A 20,087-nucleotide genomic window follows, 5' to 3' on the forward strand; every position below is an offset into this window, starting at 1 on the left:
GATATTTTCGGGATGCAGAAGTAAATTAAAATTTTTGTGAGAAACAGCTTTGGAAAAACTTTTCTTTATTGTACTTTGAAAAGCCACATCCTACTTAGGTTCTTGAGTTAAAATTCGCTAAAGTTTAAAAAAACGGCATCCCTGCCAATTTTCTGAGTGTACCAGCAAAATCGTAGCTCTTTGTACGAGGCTTACCATGGATTTACTTTTGTAAATAATCAAAACGTCTTTTTTTGTTGGGTGAACAATATTTATTTATTTTTCTAGTCACGTATAAACAATTCTGTGATTGGACAAACTGCCGATGTAATTGGAGAACATCTTCCTTCAAGATCGACTGGAGAAAAGTTTGTCACGATTACGAGGAAAAAAAGGTGAAGAGTGAAAAAGCAGTTTTGACGAACTTGATAAAAAATAAAGGGTATAAATGTTTATTGTCACAAAAATAAAAAATGTAATTTTCAATATACATATTATTACTATTATTATACCTTCATGAAGGTTTCCATATCTAAATGCAGTAAATATGCTGCAGTCAATTGACAAGGTCTTAAACTTTGTATCGACATCATACGTATGAGTGTAACTGATCCCTTCGGCATGTAGTACCATGGCATACTATAACTGAAATATTATTTAAATTGAGGTTCATCATCTGAGGTTTTAGTTAAATTTTTATCAAAAATTTGCCCTAAAAATGTTATACCAAGCCTCGAATAACCAAGCACTGTTGTCAATAACTTTTTGACCAGGATAAAATATAAAGTACAACTGTCCCCAAAACGTAACAAATGCTATACTTATTCTTGCCATTTTAAGTACATTATTATCGTTAATACTGTTCAACACCTACGAAATAAAACATAAATAAATACATCGTAAATTGTTTTTGTGTTGTTTTTCGTGTTTTGAAAATTACGACTAAAAGTCCGCCTCCTATGCTGAGGGTGATCGACAGAGTATTAAATAACCACGTAAGACCGTAGATTTTATCTATAATCTTGATCCTTCTGAAATTAATTGAAGATAAATTTCGTCAGTCTTGTCCACTTTGACACTAGTAACTGATAATTAACGACCATTACTAAATAAATTGTGCGTACATCATCGCCATATTATGCAATTCAATTGCTTCTACAACCAATTTGTCGATGTCTTTTCCAATCGTTTGATAAGTTTCACGACCTTCTTCGATTCTTTTTATCAATTTCGTAGCTCTTGTCAACCGCATCCTTCGCACACAATACGACCAGTGAATATTATTTTTTTAATACCATCGGTACTTATAAATCTTATGACTGAAACTTGGTGAACATAACGGATTCCTTTGACTAATAAGTATGAACTGTCGAATAAATTTAAAAAAAAATTTTTTTTTATTGTCACAAAATTTTTGTCATAAGAATTTCAGAAAATAATAAACCAGAAGTTTGTGCTTAATTATTCGATCTGGAGATCTGAGTTTGAAGTTATTTTGTGTAGATTACCTTAGTCACTCAATAATTAGAATAACCACCAGATAACTGAAAAAGGTTTGTATTCTGTATGAAATATACGAACGAATATAATATTTTTATAAACTTGCTACTTGTTGTTGTCCATTTGCATTTATTTTTTTATTTTATTTATTAATTTTTTTTTTTTTTTTTTTTTTTACTAACAAAGATAAACATTTCATCGGAGATATGGTGTGCATCCCCAGATACGAAAACTACTATATCCCATGGATGTATCATCTGTAACGGCTATTTGTTGATTCTTAAGGTAAACATGGGTAATACATTGAAAACATATTATTGGCTTACTTTAATTCGCCCGTGTACATTACCCCAAACAGATATTGACTAAGTGGTTACTCAATATTCCTCCAATATACATATATTTGCCCGTAATTACGAGTACTTTTCTGGTTTTTATATCGTCATAATGCACCATAAATTCAAATCACGTGCATATAAACGCATTCCACAAGTAAAATTCTCAAGATTAACACTCACCTGATGATAACGTACAAACAACAGGCGTGATCTACTGTCATGCAATACGAAAAGTCATGGGCAATAATAACTGCCACTCCCCAAAGACAGCCTAAAGATGAGTACACCATTAAAGGGTAGAAATATTTGTCCTGATCGATAAAGAGCTCAACTTTGTAGGGTAGTTCTTTTTTGACCGTTACGTTCGTGAAGATATTCGCGTAGAGCATTTCGACCATGGGAAACACCATGTACATTGACGATGCGGAGAAAATAAAAGCTGAACACCGATGAAAACAGAAAATTAAATCATGTTACGTGTGTACGTGTCCAAAAGTATGAGTATATTGAGAAAAAAATGTATCCTTTAACGATCCTCACACATGTAGATGAAAAAAAATCGATACGTCGATTTGGCTCTTTCGACCAATAAGCTTCTTTCTTCTTTGATCATTATCCTACTCCAATCAAATATTATATGGTCGTAGAGTTGTAGTCTCTAGAAAAAAAAGCATTTACTTTTTACATTGTTGTGCTCATGTATGGTTTTCATCTTGAAAACGGTTGCTCCATTTTATCGTACTTACCCTGTCCTCGTAAATGGACGGACTAATAAGTCTTAAGCACGTGGTGACGTACAACAAAACAGTAACCAAGCACTCAACGGCAAGGTCAACCGTATGGATTTCCATAAAAAATCTTACCATCTGTGAATTGTACGTGATAAATGTAAACATTGAATTTGTAGCTTTTCTTTCAAATTTCATTCGATGAAAAAGGTAATTTACCCCTGCAACAAAACCTACTGTACACATGACCATCACGGCTCCCCTTAGCAACAGTTTTACAGTTTTTCTGTGATACGGCCATAGACCAACTTTTTCTTCCCAAAAGGCCAATTGTTGCCAATGGTAGTTTGTAAACAAGTGAGGCCTAAAAATTTGACAAGAAGCATTAGATTCAAGCAAAACAACAATAAATGGAACAGTAGGAGCTCGGTTGATTCCGAGGCCGACTCTGCACCTCACATCAGGGCAACCCCGAAGGCTAGACTCCGTCACTCCACGTAGGCTTTCCAGGTGTGGGAAAAGGGACAGTTTAGAAGGTCGCGGTAAGGGTGAAAAGAGGGGTTCAGAAGGATTAGTTAGGGAAATTGGAACATTACTTTGGTAGAGGATGCCCGTAAAAATCACCCAAGTGGTGTAAGGGTTGGAAAAAAAAAACATTAAAATGTCTAAGAAATACTTACATTATGCTTGTTCCTCGCGATAATTAAAATTAAATCTTAGATTACTTTGTTTTTTGTTCTTGCACAGGTACCTATGTATATGTTGTTTCTTATTTTTACAAGTATTGATCATTTAGCTTATTTAGCTTTGTCGCATACAGTATTGTTAGTAATAAACGGTACATCTAATGTATATATCTCCTCTGCTCGATATTATGTTCCTAAAAAAAGAAAGCCATTAATTTGGTGGAATATCCTTGAGTCATTCAGTGTGCTTATCTTAAAAATTGAATCATAATTTCAAAGGGTGTACGTATGCACTTTATACGAATTATGATTTTTATAAAAATGTTCGTAATATTTTTCATGCGTTGAACGTAAAAAATTTTCGTTAAATTATTTAATTCTTGTATTGTAATTTAATCATACAAAATATTTTTAATGTTACAAAGCAAGAGTGTTATTTTTATTTACTATAATCCATTGTATAATTAAGAAAACGAAACATGGGATATTTTGTTCTTTGTTTTAAAATTAAACCAAAACCAAGGAGTACGATACTTGATATCATAATTTTATCACAAGCACAATATATTACAAAGAGGTTGATCGTTATTTTTGGTGTACAAACAGGCAAAATATTTTCTATTATATTAACCGAAAAACCATGGACTATTCAATTGGAGGATAAAAACTACTGTAGAACGACCGCAGAAGGTTGGGACTCGAAGGTAATGATTTTTTTTTTCATACGTGAAAAAAAACCTGTGTCCTATACATTTTTCATTTCGCCGTGGTTAACTTATTCAAGTCTTTAGCGCATGCTATTTTCTTCAAAAAAATATGTGCATCAATGATTCACAGGTTTATAAGAGAAAAAGTAATTAAAGCTACGCGCCAGCTGTCAAGCGTCAATTTTTAATCTCCATTCCTGAATTTAACCTCACTGTGAACAATGCTTTTTTTGCAAAATCAAGTCATTCACGAGCAATTATCTATACAGTTTATTGTTTTCAAGTACTAAGCGTGAATGAGGGGGTGCCCTTTGCTCGTTATTATTTCACGCGTATCCACAAAAGGAGAAAAAAAATCAATTGGCTTTATTTTAGTCTATTGAGCCAGACCATGGAAGCATTTTTATTTCATGCTGCGAGGAAAAAACGATTGTACATGAAACAAAGGAGACTCTGAGAAATAAAAAATAATAATGAAATATGATGGTAATTTTTATTCGCTATTACCTGTCTATTATAACTTAGATTTTTCCATTTAAAATAAAATTGAAAAATGTGAGTTCTGTTTACGGTTGTCAAAAAACGTCATGATAGTCTTACATTTTTGTATTTAATTTTTTTTTAATTCAAATGATTTTTATTTTATTTTATGCATAAGCGCTTTACTTTAATATTACAATGCCCTATACATAACATTTACGTAATTTGTTTTACACGCAATTCTATACACTGTAAATTTTTAAAACATAAGGGACACTCCCTTAGAAAATTTATTGTGCCAAGCAAAATGAACGAGGCTCGAAAATAATTTTCCTACGAGACCGAAATCACGTGTTTTTCGTTCAAAAATTGAATCCTTTTATTCCGACCTACTCATCCAATTATTTTTTTGCAGAATCCCTCGTATGGATGTATGTATAATTTTAAAGCGAGAAAGAGATGGGAGGCAGAAGGAAGAGGAAATGGCAAATGCATCCACACTCACACAGGTAAAAATCGCTGACGAGCCAGTACACACACGAACGGTCAATCGGGCACGACACACGTACAGTCGCGTACAGTGTTATAAGAGTCTCGGCGATCGCGCGGTGCGCCTCAGTAACGGTGAAATTTTCGCGCGACCTCGAGACTCTGTCCTGCTGCTCTTCTTCTTCTTCTCGCGTACGTGCTGCACCCATACCGATCTCAACCGATTTTCCGTGGCGCGTCTCGTTTTCCAAGATCAAAGTCATAAAAATTGGAGGAACGGAATGGGGCTGCTGCTGAAAATGATGGCCCTTGGGATAGCCGTCGTGGCGGGCACCGCGATGTACTTCAAACCCACGGCACAGCTGCCGCCGCAATTGCAGGACGTTTACTGGGGACCAGGCGACGAACCCAGTCAGCCGGACGAGAGCGTGCGACCCTTCAAAATCAGCTTTTCCAAGGAGGTGAGACCTTTTTCCTTTTTCAATTTCCAACCGCTTAGAAACGTTATTACGAAAAAAATTGTCGCACAAATAAACCGATCCTCTCGAAATGCAGCTAAAATCGACTTCAGAAAGTATCTTTTCTTTGTATGGTATTGCCCTTGGCATTTGATTCATTCGTTTATTGTGTTACGAAAAGAAATCGACCATCGATCTGTTTACGTTTGGTATGAATGTCCTACACGTGTACCCAAGCTGATGACAACGTCGATTTACTCGGTAGATCTTTTCTTATTGTAAATGTATCGCATGTAGTAAAGGCAACAAGTTCAAAAACACCTGAAAAAAATAAAGGTCGTTCCGTTGGAAAAAAAACGTCTCATCAATTTTACCATACGCGCGCGTAAAATAACAATTAGCGGTGAGCGACCAAAAAAAAAAAAACGTCCATCCATAATGAAGCGTATGCTAGAGCCACACAAAGGCAATGGGGCCTCGCACGCGTTAAAGTAACCACATACTACGAACGAGACAAACATGTCTTTCATACAACACGTCCCATTGCTGCAGATGATAGACGATCTGCGGCAGCGTTTGAAAAACACTCGCAAACTGCAGCCACCGTTGGAGGACGTGGGCTGGACGTACGGTACGAGCGGCGAGTATGTGTCCACTGTCGTCGAGCATTGGCTCAACAAGTACGACTTCAAGAAACGTGAAGCGCTTCTCAATCGTCACCCCCAATTTGTAACCAACGTCCAAGGTATGTATCTTGCTTTTCGAACTCTGTTACGCAACCATACCGATTCTTTCAATTTAATCTTGATAAAATCGGTAGCGATATTTCGGTCGTCTTTCGTTTCACGAGTGCATCGAGGATACGCGTGGATCGATGCCTGCGCTTAACGGTTTTGGTTCCTTCGTGTACTCACAAGCGCGCACGTGAGTATATGGACACAGCCTATGTTTGCTACGTCACAACCACGAGTTGTCTCGGAAAAATCGTTTGTGACCTACCAAATTCTCGAAGCCAAGATTTTTCTCGAACCTACGATGTGGCACTCGAATGAATTTGCGAGGGGGAAAATCGATGGGAAACAATACAAAAAACCAAAAAATCGATACAATGATAAAATCGTTTAGCTCAATGTATCTTCTCATCGTTCCAACAGGTCTCGACGTGCACTTTATCCACGCGAAGCCCCAACCGGCAAGGGGCCGCAAAATCGAGACGATACCGCTGTTGTTGTTGCACGGGTGGCCGGGCTCGGTCGTCGAGTTCCAGAAGATCATCCCGATGCTGACGACCGTTAGGTCGGACGAGGACTTTGTGTTCGAGGTCGTAGCGCCTTCCCTGCCCGGCTTTGGTTACTCGGACGCAGCTGCCAAGGCCGGCCTCGGCGCCGTCGAAATGGCCCACCTACTCAAGAACCTCATGCTCAGGCTCGGCTTCGAGCAGTTTTACGTCCAAGGCGGCGACTGGGGCGCCGTATTAACAGCCAATCTCGCCTCGATGTATCCCCAACAGTGAGTACTTTAAATACATTTGATGGGGGAAAAAAAAAAAAAAAAAATCAGTTGCAAGGGTGAAAGAACTCGTTAATACCGCAGCGTGCTGGGAATGCACTCGAACATGTGCGGGAGTCTGTCCCCGTGGACTTGGCTGAGGATAGCGGCTTACGGGCTGGTGCCTTCGTTACTGCCGGAGGACGAGCGCCAGATGATGTACCCGCTGAGCAAGGTGTTGTCGCAGTGGCTGGAGGAGACCGGTTACCTACACGAGCAGGCCACCAAACCCGACACACTCGGTATATACCGTACATACATGACACATTATTCGTGCTTGGGCTGATGGTTTTTTTTTTTTCTTCGTTTCGTCGGGAGAGCTTCTGTATGCTTTACGCTTATATTCTTCTGCTGCTTCGATAACTGCAACTCTGTATTGCGTTTTGCGCGAGTGTAGTTTTTCGTTTTTTCGATTGTATACGTGTAGATATAATATCAAATTGCACGCTGATAAATATTTCACAAAGTTTCTTTTTTCGACTGCTGTGGAACTTTAATTGTACAACTTTTAACTGTTTAGCGCGTCAATCAATTTTTGAGTTCAATGGGATTGTTGTCTGAATATTTTTTGCATATTGTACCTTTGCATTAAAATGGTATCATTAAATCAAATTTTTTATTTACGTCACGTTGAAAATTGATATTTTGCAGAGGTGGATTTGAGATGAAGTTTGTAGATTTTTTTGATATCGGAGGAAGTTCAATATTGATTCCAAATCGCTAAAATGTATAAAAAAAAAAAAAAAATTTGGTTTCTGTCAATAAGAAAAAGAAATTTACACTCCACATTGTAAGGGTGTACTTACGTGCAATATGGTTACAACAAAGAGACGCGTACAAATTAATGTTATGAATCTAAAAAAAAAAAAATATTCTGAGATAACAATAGGTATGAATCAATTGCAATCATCATGTGTTTTCTGTAAGCTTATTTTAAACACAAAAGAGTTACGTATCCTGATGCACGTGAAAAAAAAAAAATGTTTCAACTAAACTACTTAGGGGTCGGAGTGAGCGACTCGCCGGCAGGTTTGGCTGCCTACATCCTGGAAAAGTTCTCGACCGCGACCAAGTACGAAAACAAGTTCCGAGACGACGGTAACTTGCTCGAAAAATTCACGATGGACGAGCTACTGGACAACGTAATGCTCTACTGGGCGCCGAACAAGGCCACGAGCTCGTTCCGCATCTACGCCGAGACGTTCAACAAACACGGCTTCGGGTACAAAATGGACAGGCGAGTGTTTGCTCAGAGTATATATAACATCTACTTACATAAATGTACCCGATGTAATTACGGTGGTCCAACAGCGTTCCGGTGACCGTGGCATCGGCCTGCGCGCAATTCCCCAACGAGATAATATTCCAGTCGGCGACTTTCCTGCGCGACCGCTTCGCCAACCTGGTTCGCGTGACGAGGATGCCGCGAGGCGGTCACTTTGCGGCCCTCGAGGAGCCCCAGCTGCTGGCCGATGACATTTGGGCGTCGGTGCGCGAGATGCGCGACTCGAAGACGGACCAACGGAAGAAGAAGGGATCGTGAAACGCGGTCGTATGGGCCATTTCGAGGGAGATTTCGCTCGCTTGACTCTCGCTTCATGGAAAAAAGCTTCAACCGCCCATGTCATTTTTGTTGATTGTGGACCAAAAGAAATAAATACCAGTACGAGTACATAATATTATATGTGTTTGTTGGTTGTACTTGAGAGAGGGAAGTTTTATTTTTGCAATGTAAGCACGGGATATACCGTCAATTAAAAGATTTTCCTGCTGGTGTGCATTAAAAACGAGTCCATTATTGAAATTGAAGGGAAAAAAAAGGCCGAGTATCTGCACTCCGACCTTGAACGGCAATCTAAGCTACTAAAACTGCCCGTCATCCAATGAGCGCGGCGAATCACGTAATGGCCATTTTTACCGACGCGCCGACTCTGTTTTTTTTTTTTTTTTTCAAGACACTGCGGCACCTTTATCTCGGTTTGCGTGCAAATTGCCGGGGAGAGCGTAATTTCGCGCGTTGCATCAAAAGTAACGACAAGAAAGATACTATGCATATGCATGTGTATACCTACCCTCGGGGGCTCTTTCTCCCCCTCAGCCGCGATGTTGTAATAATAAACTTGCCGAGTTCATTAAGCTCCTAATGGGACGGGAAAATTACCCAACTGTTAACACAAACACGGGTGCGTTCGTACATTAACGCGGGCTGGTAAACAAATAAACACTGTAGGCTGTTGCCGCTGCAAACATATGCACGAGGCAAGCTTTCGTTTCGGGGCATTTCAACTCTACAGGTATATTGTGTGCTCGAATATACTTAAAATCGAATCACAATCGGCGTGTATATTACCTATATCGAAGGGGGGGGGGGGCTATTATACATTACCCGTGAAGTAATAATCGTTATAAATAAAAACAAGAGAGCACGTGTGAGCCGTACATGCGTGTTTGCCGCCGCGAATTTTACTCGACGGGGCTCTGATCGGGTCGTCGAGAGCTCGATGGGAAAGGAAATAATAAACACCGGGAACTCGTGGAAGGTGGGTGGGGAGGGGAAAAAAAAGGAAGCTATCGAATGTCGATTGCCGGCAGCGGTTCTCTCGTATCAATGAGCGCTTAATTAGTGTTTCGGTTTATTGCACCTCGACGAAACTCGGAAGCTTACGCCACACGGGCCGTTCCGTCGAAGCTTTGCAACGGCCGATACAAATGAATGAAAAAGTTGCGAGATACACTTGCGATGACGTTGCCGTCGCAGTGCACTGTCTTAAAGAGAAGGCAAATCATTTTTTTTTTTTTTTTTTTTTTTTTTTTCATTCGAAAAATGTTCCTTTCGCGGCGTGACCTGCCAGTACGTTCCACCGGAATGGCCCATGTATACACACAAAGGGCCAAACGCCGTCTATCGATCCAACATCCCTGCTCTGTGCCCCTGTAAATGTTTAATTCGTCAACAATGGAGGAGTATCAGGGGGGGGGCAATTAACTCTCGTCGCGCGTTAACTTCCCCTTCGCTCTCGTTTTTTCCAGAAATCCTTTCGCGTTCATTGTCCGTCGTCATCGGGATTCGAATAAACTAATCACATCACGAGTACGTTTTAAAACCGCCGCTGACCGGGGAAATCGGTTTAAAATGAAAATAATAATCGATTCGCGCATTGTTTCGACCGTCCGGTGCTACGAAACGAATATACATATTATACCCATGTAGAATCGAAAAGAAAAAAAAAAACAAAGGGAACGTACGTATGCGTTAAACGCACACATCTGAGGTATTACACATGTATGGGCGTAATCGCGGAAGGCCAAGTCGATAATGAGGCGAACGCAGGGCACGGAGTTGGAGTTTTGTTCTCTTTTTCATTTTACGCAGTGTCACGCCGGCGTAGCGCAGGTATTTTTTTTTTCAATAGATGCAAGCTCCACTCTCTCTCCTTTGAAAGAAGAGGAAAAATCTACGCGTTCATCTCGCTCGGCCCATACACCGTCAAATGGGCTTCTCTCGAATCTATGCGCTTACGAAGAGTCGGAGGTGGTGGAGGAGAAAAAAAAAAAAAAAAAAAAAAAAACAGGAATGACGAGGGGAGCCCACTCGGTTCGTCTTCGAATGATGTTCACGCCAGCATGTAAAAGAGATGGAGAAAAAGAACGACTTTTCTATAGGTGCTCATGTAGGTGCATCCATCCACCGCGTATAATACACATAAGTACTTCCATGCTTATCTATATGTACGGAGTTTTGCTCCTGTGTATATGTGGAAGCCGACGCGCACACCACCCACCAACTGTCGGAAGGGGCATGACGGGTATAGGTGTATATGTTTGTGCGCTCGCTCCTATCCGGCCGGTTCTGCGTCTGGGTCTGGCTATTCAGTCGCGGCTGGCACGTCGAGCCGGTAACTCGTAGTAGCCAAGTAGAGAGTGTTTTCATCAGTAGGTGCCGGGCCAACGAAACTCGCGCGTTATATTTTCAATTTATACATTTTACAACTAATAGTGCATCAGGTTTTTATTTGCATACCGGACTCCGATTTTTATGATATTGTACAAATACTAGTGGAAGAAAAAAAAAAAAAAAAAACATAAAATGCTCAAGGCAGCGGCTGTTTTTCTTCTGGCCGTGTTGGCTATTGGCTGGCATTTAAGGTACGTTGTTTTTTTTTTTTTCTGCCTCTCGATATGCAAAAGTTTTCCTGTTTTTGCTACCACTTGAGTGTAGATATATACGTAGATAACAAGTGAGTGTACGTGACCGAGAACTTGGGCCTTGGGGAGCAGTCGGTGTACTTAGCCGATACAGCTGTGGTACCGAAAAATTACTCCAAGATTTAAAAATAGAATGTTTCATCCGTTTGAAAACATATCCAGGATTGTATTGCTCCTACAACGGGGGAAAGGAGATTTTGCTATTGTTAAGTTGTAAGATGATTATGTGGTTGAGAGTCGATTTAAGCTTAATGACTGAGGGAGAAATTTGAGAATTCACTGGTAAACATACAAATATAAACGGGTAGGGTGAAATTTTGTTGGTACAAACACGTAATAGGAGGTACAAATCCACGGGCGCGCTCTAGATTTATCGCGCAATATCGCAAAGATGCACGGGGGCAAATATAAAAATGTCGCGCATAGAGGAGGGGGGGAACGCAATTTTCAAAGTGCCGTAATTTTAACGGTGAGATGTATATGGAACGCTGCCCGGGGGAGAGAAAAGACGCGATCTCGCACACGTTACGTATGCACGTGCATCCAAACTATGTGTACTAATGCCACGGGGATGTTTGCGCCGATACAGCGACGTCGACATTAAAAGGCGTATACACGCGACAGCCGAAACAAAAGGGGGCATGGGGTAAAAAGCTCCCGATTTAAACGTCAATTACTCTCAGCGAGCTCCAACTTCTTAAAAGCTTTCGATTTTTTTGACTCTCCTTTTTTTTTTTTTTTTTTTCTTCTTTCCTGCTTGCTTTAATTTTCACCTCACTTTCAGCTCGCGCCGGAGCTCATGAAAGTATCAGCGAGAGCCAGAGTTTGCACCTTTTTTTTTTCTTTAATACGTTCTTTCCCCATCGCGCGTTCCAAGTTTAATGCACATCAAGCTATGCATAATAATAACAATAATAATGAAGTAGATGATGATGATAACAACAAGGGGGCAAACGCGCGCTCTCGGGACGCCATGAGCTTTTCCGGCTCAGCCGAAATCAAATCACTTAGCTAAAAAGCTTTCAAGAGAGCTAGCCCCCCTCTACCGACCTCCTCCTCCTCCTCCTCTTGACTTTCATCGCATTTTTCGCCCCAATAAAATTATCCGCGTCTCACGCGTGCCTCACCTACAAAAATACTAAATCTTGGTTACAACGTCAACCTCGTAGTCGATGGATAAGATAACATTTGATTCTATCGGGAAAAAAAAAATTAGTGAGTACAAGTACACCTGATGTATTGTGCTCCATTGGAGGCGGTGAACTCGCGAGGCGGGTGATGTTGTTGTTAGCGCGAGTTAGCAGCCGTTCGGTCGAGTTTGTATAACTTCCCTCCGGTCCTCGGATAACATCGTATACCTTCTCACCGCGAACGTTTGCACGGCGCAATGAAAATGCCCATAATGTCGTCCCACCCTTTGTATAACTACACGTAGCACTTATATAATATGTGCACGGGACAAAATTGTACGAAAATTCAATTGCCTCGAGCGAATAAATCAATGGGGTGGTTGCAATTTGTTGGAAATTAGCCGGGGCCTTTCCCCCGGCAGCGATGCCCAAAACTTTAATTGAGACAATATTATCGCCTCCCTTTCGCGCTTACGTGTATACATGTGGGTGTAAGCAGGTGCGGCGTCGCGTGTATACTAATTAAAACTTGGTCGCGATATTCGCAACTACGGCACGAATATTACGATTTAATTTTAGGTATATCTCCCCTATATCTCCTCGCAGTGTGTATATACGTAAAATATACCCTACAAGCTCGTTTGGACCTGAAAAAGTCGGCAACGATTAGAGAGTCCCATCAAACATTTAATGCGCTCTCGAGCGACACTCCGCGCTAAAATCGTAAAGTATGTATGTAAAAGTGGAAGTATGAAATATATATGCACATCGAAGAGAAATTTTTTACCCCTAATGGATTTTGAAAATAAATAAAAATAAAAAGTATATAATTAAAAGTATATAATATATTCAAGTGAACGCGAAATCGTTCAGAGCGCGAAAATTAGCTCGCAGTATTTTTGAAACTTGTTTCTTCCTTTGTTGATTGAATCAAACGAGCTGTTGGAGGTACGAAAAAAAAAAAAAAAAGATCGTTGAAAATCGGCGTGGCCCTAGGGTGGCCTGCAGTGTTGCGATTGTACTCCCCTAACAATGGAGCAGGACAATAACGAAACACGTTTGTTGCCACGATCGTCCGGAATAAAGGGCTCCCCATGAGCCGCGTTTCCAACAAATACCGCACATTCCGCGTCTGCCTTTCGTTCCCATTTTTTTTTTTTTTTTTTTATCTTACGTGTATAGGGAACAAAGTTTTTTTTTCTCCTCCCCAACACCCAAAGCGTTCAATTAGCACACGGTTATCACTGGATTAACGCAAAAACAACAAATACATCAATTCCCGACAAGTCGAAATGTGTTTTTCCGTGGCAGGTTTCCTACACTTTTACTGATAATTGTTAAGACAGTTTGATGAAAAAACAAAAAATAACGCAACGTACGACGATAGCGACGAACAAAACATGTTGGCGTTGCAAATCAAAAGTGTGACGCAAGGCAATGTATGTTGTTTTTTTAGATATCAAGGGTCATCGGAGGTGCCGAAGCTGACGGATGTGTACTGGGGCCCGGGCAAGCCGGTAACCGATCCCAAAGACGTCAAACCATTCAAAATCGACGTTTCCAAAAAGGTACACTCGTGCAATATTTCACCACCTCATGCATATTTACGACACATGTATAATTATACACATATATATACGCTGCACAGCTCACCGCGCATTGAATGTACACCTATATTATCTTTAAATATTATACATTGGAGGAGGGGGGGCGGGTTGAATTATACGAGGGACCATTTGTTTGAATTTGCATGTATTTGCGGACTCCGAGTGCGGGTGCGTATACATTTACATTGTAATCGGCCAAAGTAAAATTTAGCGCCTCCGCGTGACCGTATCTCTCTCTCTCTTTTGCATTTTCGCGACGCAACTGGGCGTTAAATATTTCTCTTTCGTTTCCATTGCCGATTTATTGGTATAAGGAACGAGCTTGTCCGCGATAATGTTGAAAATTAGGGGTAACGCGATTAAATGCCCAGGTGATAGACGACCTGAACGATAGGCTGGACAAGACGCGATTGCTGGCCGAGCCTTTGGAAGGCGCAGCCTGGACGTACGGCATCTCCTCGACATACCTGAAAACCGTACTCAAGTACTGGAGACACGACTACGACTGGAGCAAGCGCCAGGCTCTGCTCAACAGGTACCCACAGTTCATCACGAAGATTCAAGGTGAGCGCCCTTTTTTTTTATTACGAGAAATATCGACGAAAGCCCGCTCCGATGGACTCGAGTTTTGATTTACGGTCGTGATTTATCCGCATGCCTCCCGAAGAAATAAAAGCGAGCCGAGGGGGCTTCGTATCGAACGGCTGTGAGGCTCTTTTTATCAGTGCTCATTGTCAGTCTTTCGTATCGCTGGATACGTACAAAAAAGCGACGCATCGATCGATATTACTTTTCTTTCATTGTTTTTTTTTTTTTTTTACAATATTTTACGCGATAAGTCGAGCTGACGGGAGTCACGAGAGAGCAGGGATCGATATTACACCCACCGGGGAAAAATCAACACGTACACGCGCTATCATCATCGTACTTTATTTACCTTTTTTTTTTTTTTCTTTCTTTTCGATTTACCATCGTCGCTGGAAAAATGTGAAATATTAAGGAGGCTTGGGCGTTTGGTGTCGTATCTATTGAGGGGCCCCTGTGGGGTACTTGTCATACAAATGATTCTTTGTAATATTTTTTTTATAATCATTTTGATTATACACATGTGTGAACAAAATAGCAATAAAACGCGGAAAAGTCATTCGGAAAATCGATATTAAAAAATTTATTAGTTTTTCCAAGGTACCTTGTGTAAAGATGACGGCCCTGCCACGATAAAGCTGACAACACTGTACTCTCTTGCTCTCATCTGCTATTATATACCTATACTTGTGTTAGACTTAAATTTTCATGCTTGTATGTTTATGAATGTACAGCGCATGCGCACTTACAGTACCTGAACAAAACAATTCTCATGTTCGATGTTTTCCTCGCTATTTTCTCAAAATTTAACGTGTTGATCCTATTTTTTTTTTTAAATAATAGATTCTTTATACTTTCAAGTACATGTACCAATTTAATGTGTGGGCCCACAGCTTTTTATTGCGGTACGGTAGTCTATTGAATTTCGGGTTCCGTAAGGTTGCGTGTTAAAATGACGAATTTTCACAAGCGATTTTCTCGAAAATAAATGTGTTGACCTACCTATTTTGTTTTCCTAAAAAAATCTAGCAAACTTTATCTATATAATCTCTGAATTTCAGACCTAGCCAGCATTTAATTCAAAATCGCCCAAGCCTCCTTAAAGTCCTCGCTGTGTAAGTAATATCCGACCCGTACGGACGCGATGGTTGAAAAATCTCGCAATAACGGAGATGACGACGATGCCGGTGTATATAAATATACGGGTGCGATAACACGAGGAAGCCCGAGCGAAGAATGCAATATAAGCCCAAACGGCGAAAGCATCTGGAGGGGGGGGGGGAACGTAATTTCGAAAATTCCATCGGCATGGATTTATATTTTTCAGATGAGAAAGAGAGAAAAAAAAAAATAGTATCAGCATCATCGGCTGCGAATAGGGCAGTGGTGCGTGTACATCAAACTGTAAATGCCTCGACCGGAATGTACATTCAGCGATCGATCGGCCATGTAGCTAGCTCTACCCCTCTTGTGCACAGCAGCATATAGCAAAATACTTTATAGGGTAATAAGATGCAGGCCCCTGCGCATTCAAATTAAAATTGAATCGGCCGAAAGCTGCTGCGGCGCGCGGGGAAGACTGTGGCCGTTTCGCCCCCTCCGGGCGATCGATCGGCAGAGTAGTTATTCGATTTGAATTTTAAGGATCGCCGTCGCTCCCCGTCAATGGATAAAAACCCCCCGGTAGCTGTGCATTGGAGCTTTTATTCCTTTATCGGGAAGAGACGAAAAAAGGATGTGCTTGTAGGGCTACCACCCTATCCGCGGGGGATCGACGATTTTTTGCGAAAATTCACCAACAATGAATGAAATCTACGAGATGAAAGATTATACCTATTACCTCATTCGTATCACTTGTGTGTGAAGGGACCATTTAGAATAACGTAATGACACCAGTGGTGACGAGGTCGCGTGATTTGTTGTGTCGCAGGTCTCGACGTGCACTTTTACCACGTGAAGCCAACGCTGCCAAAGGAGCGCAAAGTGCGCGTACTGCCAATGCTGCTCCTGCACGGGTGGCCGGGCTCGGTCGTCGAGTTCCAGAAGATCATCCCGATGCTGACGACCGTTAGGTCGGACGAGGACTTTGTGTTCGAGGTCGTGGCGCCGTCGCTACCCGGCTACGGTTTCTCAACGGCCGCCGCTAAGCCCGGCTTAGGCACGCCACAGGTGATGGGGACGCTTCCTCTCGTTTATTCTCATATACGTATACGTAGAGGTTTTTAGAGCGGAACTCACGCGCCCGCTTTCCGTGCATGTATTCCAGCTGCAGAGGATATATATTATACGAGAGAGAAAGTTTCTACGCGTTCGCGGCTGGATTTGTCGGTCGTTTGATGGATTTTCCGGAAAAATAATGCAACGCGTGCCCGATTGCCGAGAGATCGACTTTTATCTCCCAGCCATGTCCCACTTATATTAACGCGTTCCGAGGATAATTATATGTACATGGCCGGGCTTTCTCGCGTTAACCGATTTTTTACCTTTACCGTACAATTTGTAATTTATGCGATCGGCGTTTCACCCGTAGATGGCCGTGATGTTTAAAAATTTGATGAAGAGACTGGGCTTCGAGAGGTTCTACCTGCAAGGCGGTGATTGGGGCGCGGCCATAGTCTCGCACATCTCCGCCCTGTTTCCCGAAAGGTATACATACATGCATATTATACGCTCACGCGTGGAAACTCGTTTTTTGACGAAAGATAGAAACAAAATAAAATAACAATTTTCACGATCGATCGATTGTTTGTCGAATGAACGCCCAGCGTCATAGGGACGCACTCTAACTTGTGCGTCGTCAACAACTTCAAGGCCCACCTGTTGACCTTCGTCGGGGCTTACGTTCCCTCGTTGGTGGTCGATAGCGAACACTACTCGAAGATGTACCCACTGTCCCACCACATGAGCCGGATCGTCGAGGAGTCCGGCTACTTCCATTTGCAAGCCACCAAGCCAGATACCGTTGGTCAGTATATACACTTTTTTTTTTTTTTTTTTTCAAACAACTCTTTCGGATTGCACGGTTTTTGCAACTTCCCTCTTCATCTGCATCACACGCGATGAATGGTATACAGGAGCGAGTTTTTTTTTCTTTTTTTTAAATCGTCCTTGAGACGAATAAAAGCTAAAAATAATCGTCCATGCCAAATGGTGACATCAGCATAATAAGATGCAGTTGTGTATCATCACGGTATTACCTCGTAATCATATATTGATACACACAAATAGTGGTGTAAGCGATGATGATGCGTGACTCCATGTATACGTGATTGCAAACAGGGGCAGCCTTGACGGACTCGCCGGCGGGATTGGCGGCGTACATCCTCGAAAAGTTCAGCACGTGGACGAACCCGGATTACAGGTTCCGGGAGGACGGCGGCCTCCTCGAGAAGTTCACGCTCGACGAGCTGATAGACAATCTCATGCTCTACTGGATCACGAGCTCCATCGCGACCAGCCAGCGGCTCTACGCCGAGAACTTTATCAAGCCCAATCGGGACCTCGGCCTCGACGCGTCAGTATATAACTACATACCTCCTACCACCCCCCCCTTTTTTTTTGCTTCCCCGTCCATTCACGCGCTCGTTTAAAGCTTTTCTTCACCTGCACGTATAACCCGTACACACATTGGGCACGTCCCCTATCCTTTGAATTTGTACGCGGATGAAAAGCCCCCCTTTTCCCCGCGGTGACCATGTGGCTTTTTTTTCCTATAGATTTCCGATCGACGTGCCGTACGGGTGCTCGGCCTTCCCGCACGAGCTGATGTACCAGTCGGAGACGATACTGCGCGACCGGTACCGCAACCTCGTCCAATTCACCCACCCGGCCCGCGGCGGTCACTTTGCCGCCTTCGAGGAGCCGGAGCTATTGGCCGACGACGTCTGGAGCTTCGTCCACAAGCTCGAGCAGCAGCTGGCCGGCAAGCAGCGCGTCCTGGAACAGCTCGAGGCCGCTGGAAAGAGGACGTGATCCTGGCTGAGACTCGGCCGCAAGAAACAGGAGGACGAGGGAGGAGGAGGTGCTTCCTCCTCGAGCTGTAACAGCGACGCGTTGTACCTACACGCGCTAATGACGATGGTGTGTTGTTGCTGGTGGTTGTATTTTTTTATACGCCCGTACAAATTTCTTGATTGTTTTTACCATTGGGCATTACGTGTGACTATTGTACATTATTTGCTGTCGTACCGTGAGGTATAATAAATATGAATAATAAATCTCGTTTTCTCCTTCCTCTCTTTCTTCTTTACTTTTGGCTCATCGATGGACATGGGGCTAGGTTTCCTTTTTCCTCGCACATCGGTTAAAGTTTTACACGTTTCGTCCCGACGAGGGAGCAAATTAAAAGAGCCAAATCTATTCGCGGCGAAGACCGATATCCTCCCCCCCCCTCCCATTCGATGCTCTCTACATCTTGCCAGTGGCTGTTGAATAACTCGACGGATGTGTACACGAGCCGTTCTCGAAATGTACGTGGTGCAAACCCTACACATGTATCCATTCAAGCTACCTACGTGTTCGATTTCATTGAGCTTCGAGTACATATTGGTAGTGTCCGCGGGAGAATCAGTATAATATAAGCTGGTTTTTAAAAAAAGGGATCCCCACTGTTGGTTTATCCAACGTCGCTAATTGGGTGTACCAAGTATGACGATGGTGAAAGACCGAATAAGAAAATAAAAAACCTCGAGTAATACAATATATATTGTTTACGTCCGCGCGTGCAGACAGGCGCAAAATCACGGGGGCAAGTATAACGTAATTACATCGAGCGGCGCTGAGTCATTACTTTTTTTGACCCCCCCCCCAAGTGTACATTACAGGTATAACGAGTGATATGTTGTGAACTGTACGTGCAGTGTATGGTGGGGGTCTCGTTAGAGCGACGAAGGAGTGTATAGGGTGACGCGCGCCTGGTGCACCGCTCGCCCGCCAAACACCCGAAGCTGGCTGGTGTACGGTGAGCTTTGTTCTCTCTCTCTCTGTGTCTATATATATACCGATGTCGATATGGTACATTGATTTTTAATGTTTTTCGAGCTCTGGGGTTTTTTTTTTTTTATCGCGTTGACTTTTTTCGAAATTGTTTATCATCCGCGGGCGTATTCGTTTACACAGCCATACGTGTTTTCGCGCAAATACGAGCCATCATGAATATTTACAAGAAAACATTTACACGATCCTCGATTCGCTGCTGTTGATTTTTCATTAAAACAACGTTGATTTATCGCACGGGGTTTTTCTCCTTTTCCCGGGAAAAGCGTCCGTTTATCAAATAAATCGGTGCTCTTCCCTTTTTCGAAACGTTTCCCATATTTGCCTCTTTTGTATAAGGGGTTGAAAAAAAAAAAAAAAAAAAAAACAATGTGCACGATTTCCCCAAAACTGCATAAATTAAAGCCAAAATCCGGCCCACGCGGTTATTTACAGGGTCGAGTTTTTCCCGGCGAGTGAGTGTGTACAACCTGCGCACGTATATGAAAATTCAAAACAACGAGCTCGCAGGAGGAGTAGTATAGGGGTGGGGATGGGGGGGGGAAATAAGAGGAGCCCGGAAGCTCGTGCTGCTGAAAACAAAAGGTCCAGAATTTATTGCGCAGAAAGCCACCCTTCCGAGTGCACCAGTGCGCGTCGTCACCGGTGCCC

At 42.3% G+C, this 20,087-nt stretch overlaps 3 protein-coding genes across 3 annotated transcripts; 2 read left to right on the forward strand and 1 right to left on the reverse strand.

Annotated features, from left to right (window-relative positions):
• Positions 1-485: 485 nt before the first annotated feature.
• On the reverse strand, positions 486-2,227 carry LOC106647123 (uncharacterized). Its single transcript, XM_089598851.1, has 4 exons — positions 1,998-2,227; positions 920-1,010; positions 707-849; positions 486-624 (listed from the first exon to the last, which is right to left on the reverse strand). Exons 1-4 carry the CDS (start codon positions 2,225-2,227, stop codon positions 486-488), a joined length of 603 nt encoding a protein of 200 aa, XP_089454977.1.
• Positions 2,228-5,054: 2,827 nt separating this feature from the next.
• LOC149375638 (juvenile hormone epoxide hydrolase 1-like) lies at positions 5,055-8,496 on the forward strand. Its single transcript, XM_089598433.1, has 6 exons — positions 5,055-5,368; positions 5,918-6,110; positions 6,520-6,874; positions 6,959-7,155; positions 7,916-8,150; positions 8,225-8,496. Exons 1-6 carry the CDS (start codon positions 5,189-5,191, stop codon positions 8,454-8,456), a joined length of 1,392 nt encoding a protein of 463 aa, XP_089454559.1. The 5' UTR covers positions 5,055-5,188; the 3' UTR covers positions 8,457-8,496.
• Positions 8,497-10,799: 2,303 nt separating this feature from the next.
• Positions 10,800-18,413, forward strand: LOC106647206 (juvenile hormone epoxide hydrolase 1-like). Its single transcript, XM_014363502.3, has 8 exons — positions 10,800-11,059; positions 13,706-13,817; positions 14,228-14,420; positions 16,372-16,610; positions 16,972-17,087; positions 17,207-17,406; positions 17,721-17,955; positions 18,158-18,413. Exons 1-8 carry the CDS (start codon positions 11,001-11,003, stop codon positions 18,411-18,413), a joined length of 1,410 nt encoding a protein of 469 aa, XP_014218988.3. The 5' UTR covers positions 10,800-11,000.
• The last annotated feature ends 1,674 nt before the right edge of the window (positions 18,414-20,087 follow it).

Source organism: Copidosoma floridanum, unplaced genomic scaffold, assembly GCF_036245765.1.
Source record: "Copidosoma floridanum isolate Cflo_tuat_1 unplaced genomic scaffold, Cflo_Japanese_pri ptg000006l, whole genome shotgun sequence".
Classification (NCBI taxonomy): domain Eukaryota; kingdom Metazoa; phylum Arthropoda; class Insecta; order Hymenoptera; family Encyrtidae; genus Copidosoma; species Copidosoma floridanum.

Bases quoted from the DNA above. Each gene is read 5' to 3' on its own strand.
- LOC106647123 (XM_089598851.1), bottom strand. From the start codon at position 2,227: ATGGTGTTTCCCATGGTCGAAATGCTCTACGCGAATATCTTCACGAAC. The intron at 1,011-1,997 runs GTGAGTGTTAAT...AATTAATTTCAG, and splicing joins TGTTTGTACGTTATCATCAG to AAGGATCAAGATTATAGATA. The intron at 625-706 runs GTATAACATTTT...ATAATATTTCAG, and splicing joins GCTTGGTTATTCGAGGCTTG to TTATAGTATGCCATGGTACT.
- LOC149375638 (XM_089598433.1), top strand. From the start codon at position 5,189: ATGGGGCTGCTGCTGAAAATGATGGCCCTTGGGATAGCCGTCGTGGCG. The intron at 5,369-5,917 runs GTGAGACCTTTT...CCATTGCTGCAG, and splicing joins AAATCAGCTTTTCCAAGGAG to ATGATAGACGATCTGCGGCA. The intron at 6,111-6,519 runs GTATGTATCTTG...TCGTTCCAACAG, and splicing joins ATTTGTAACCAACGTCCAAG to GTCTCGACGTGCACTTTATC.
- LOC106647206 (XM_014363502.3), top strand. From the start codon at position 11,001: ATGCTCAAGGCAGCGGCTGTTTTTCTTCTGGCCGTGTTGGCTATTGGC. The intron at 17,088-17,206 runs GTATACATACAT...ATGAACGCCCAG, and splicing joins TCCGCCCTGTTTCCCGAAAG to CGTCATAGGGACGCACTCTA. The intron at 17,407-17,720 runs GTCAGTATATAC...GATTGCAAACAG, and splicing joins CACCAAGCCAGATACCGTTG to GGGCAGCCTTGACGGACTCG.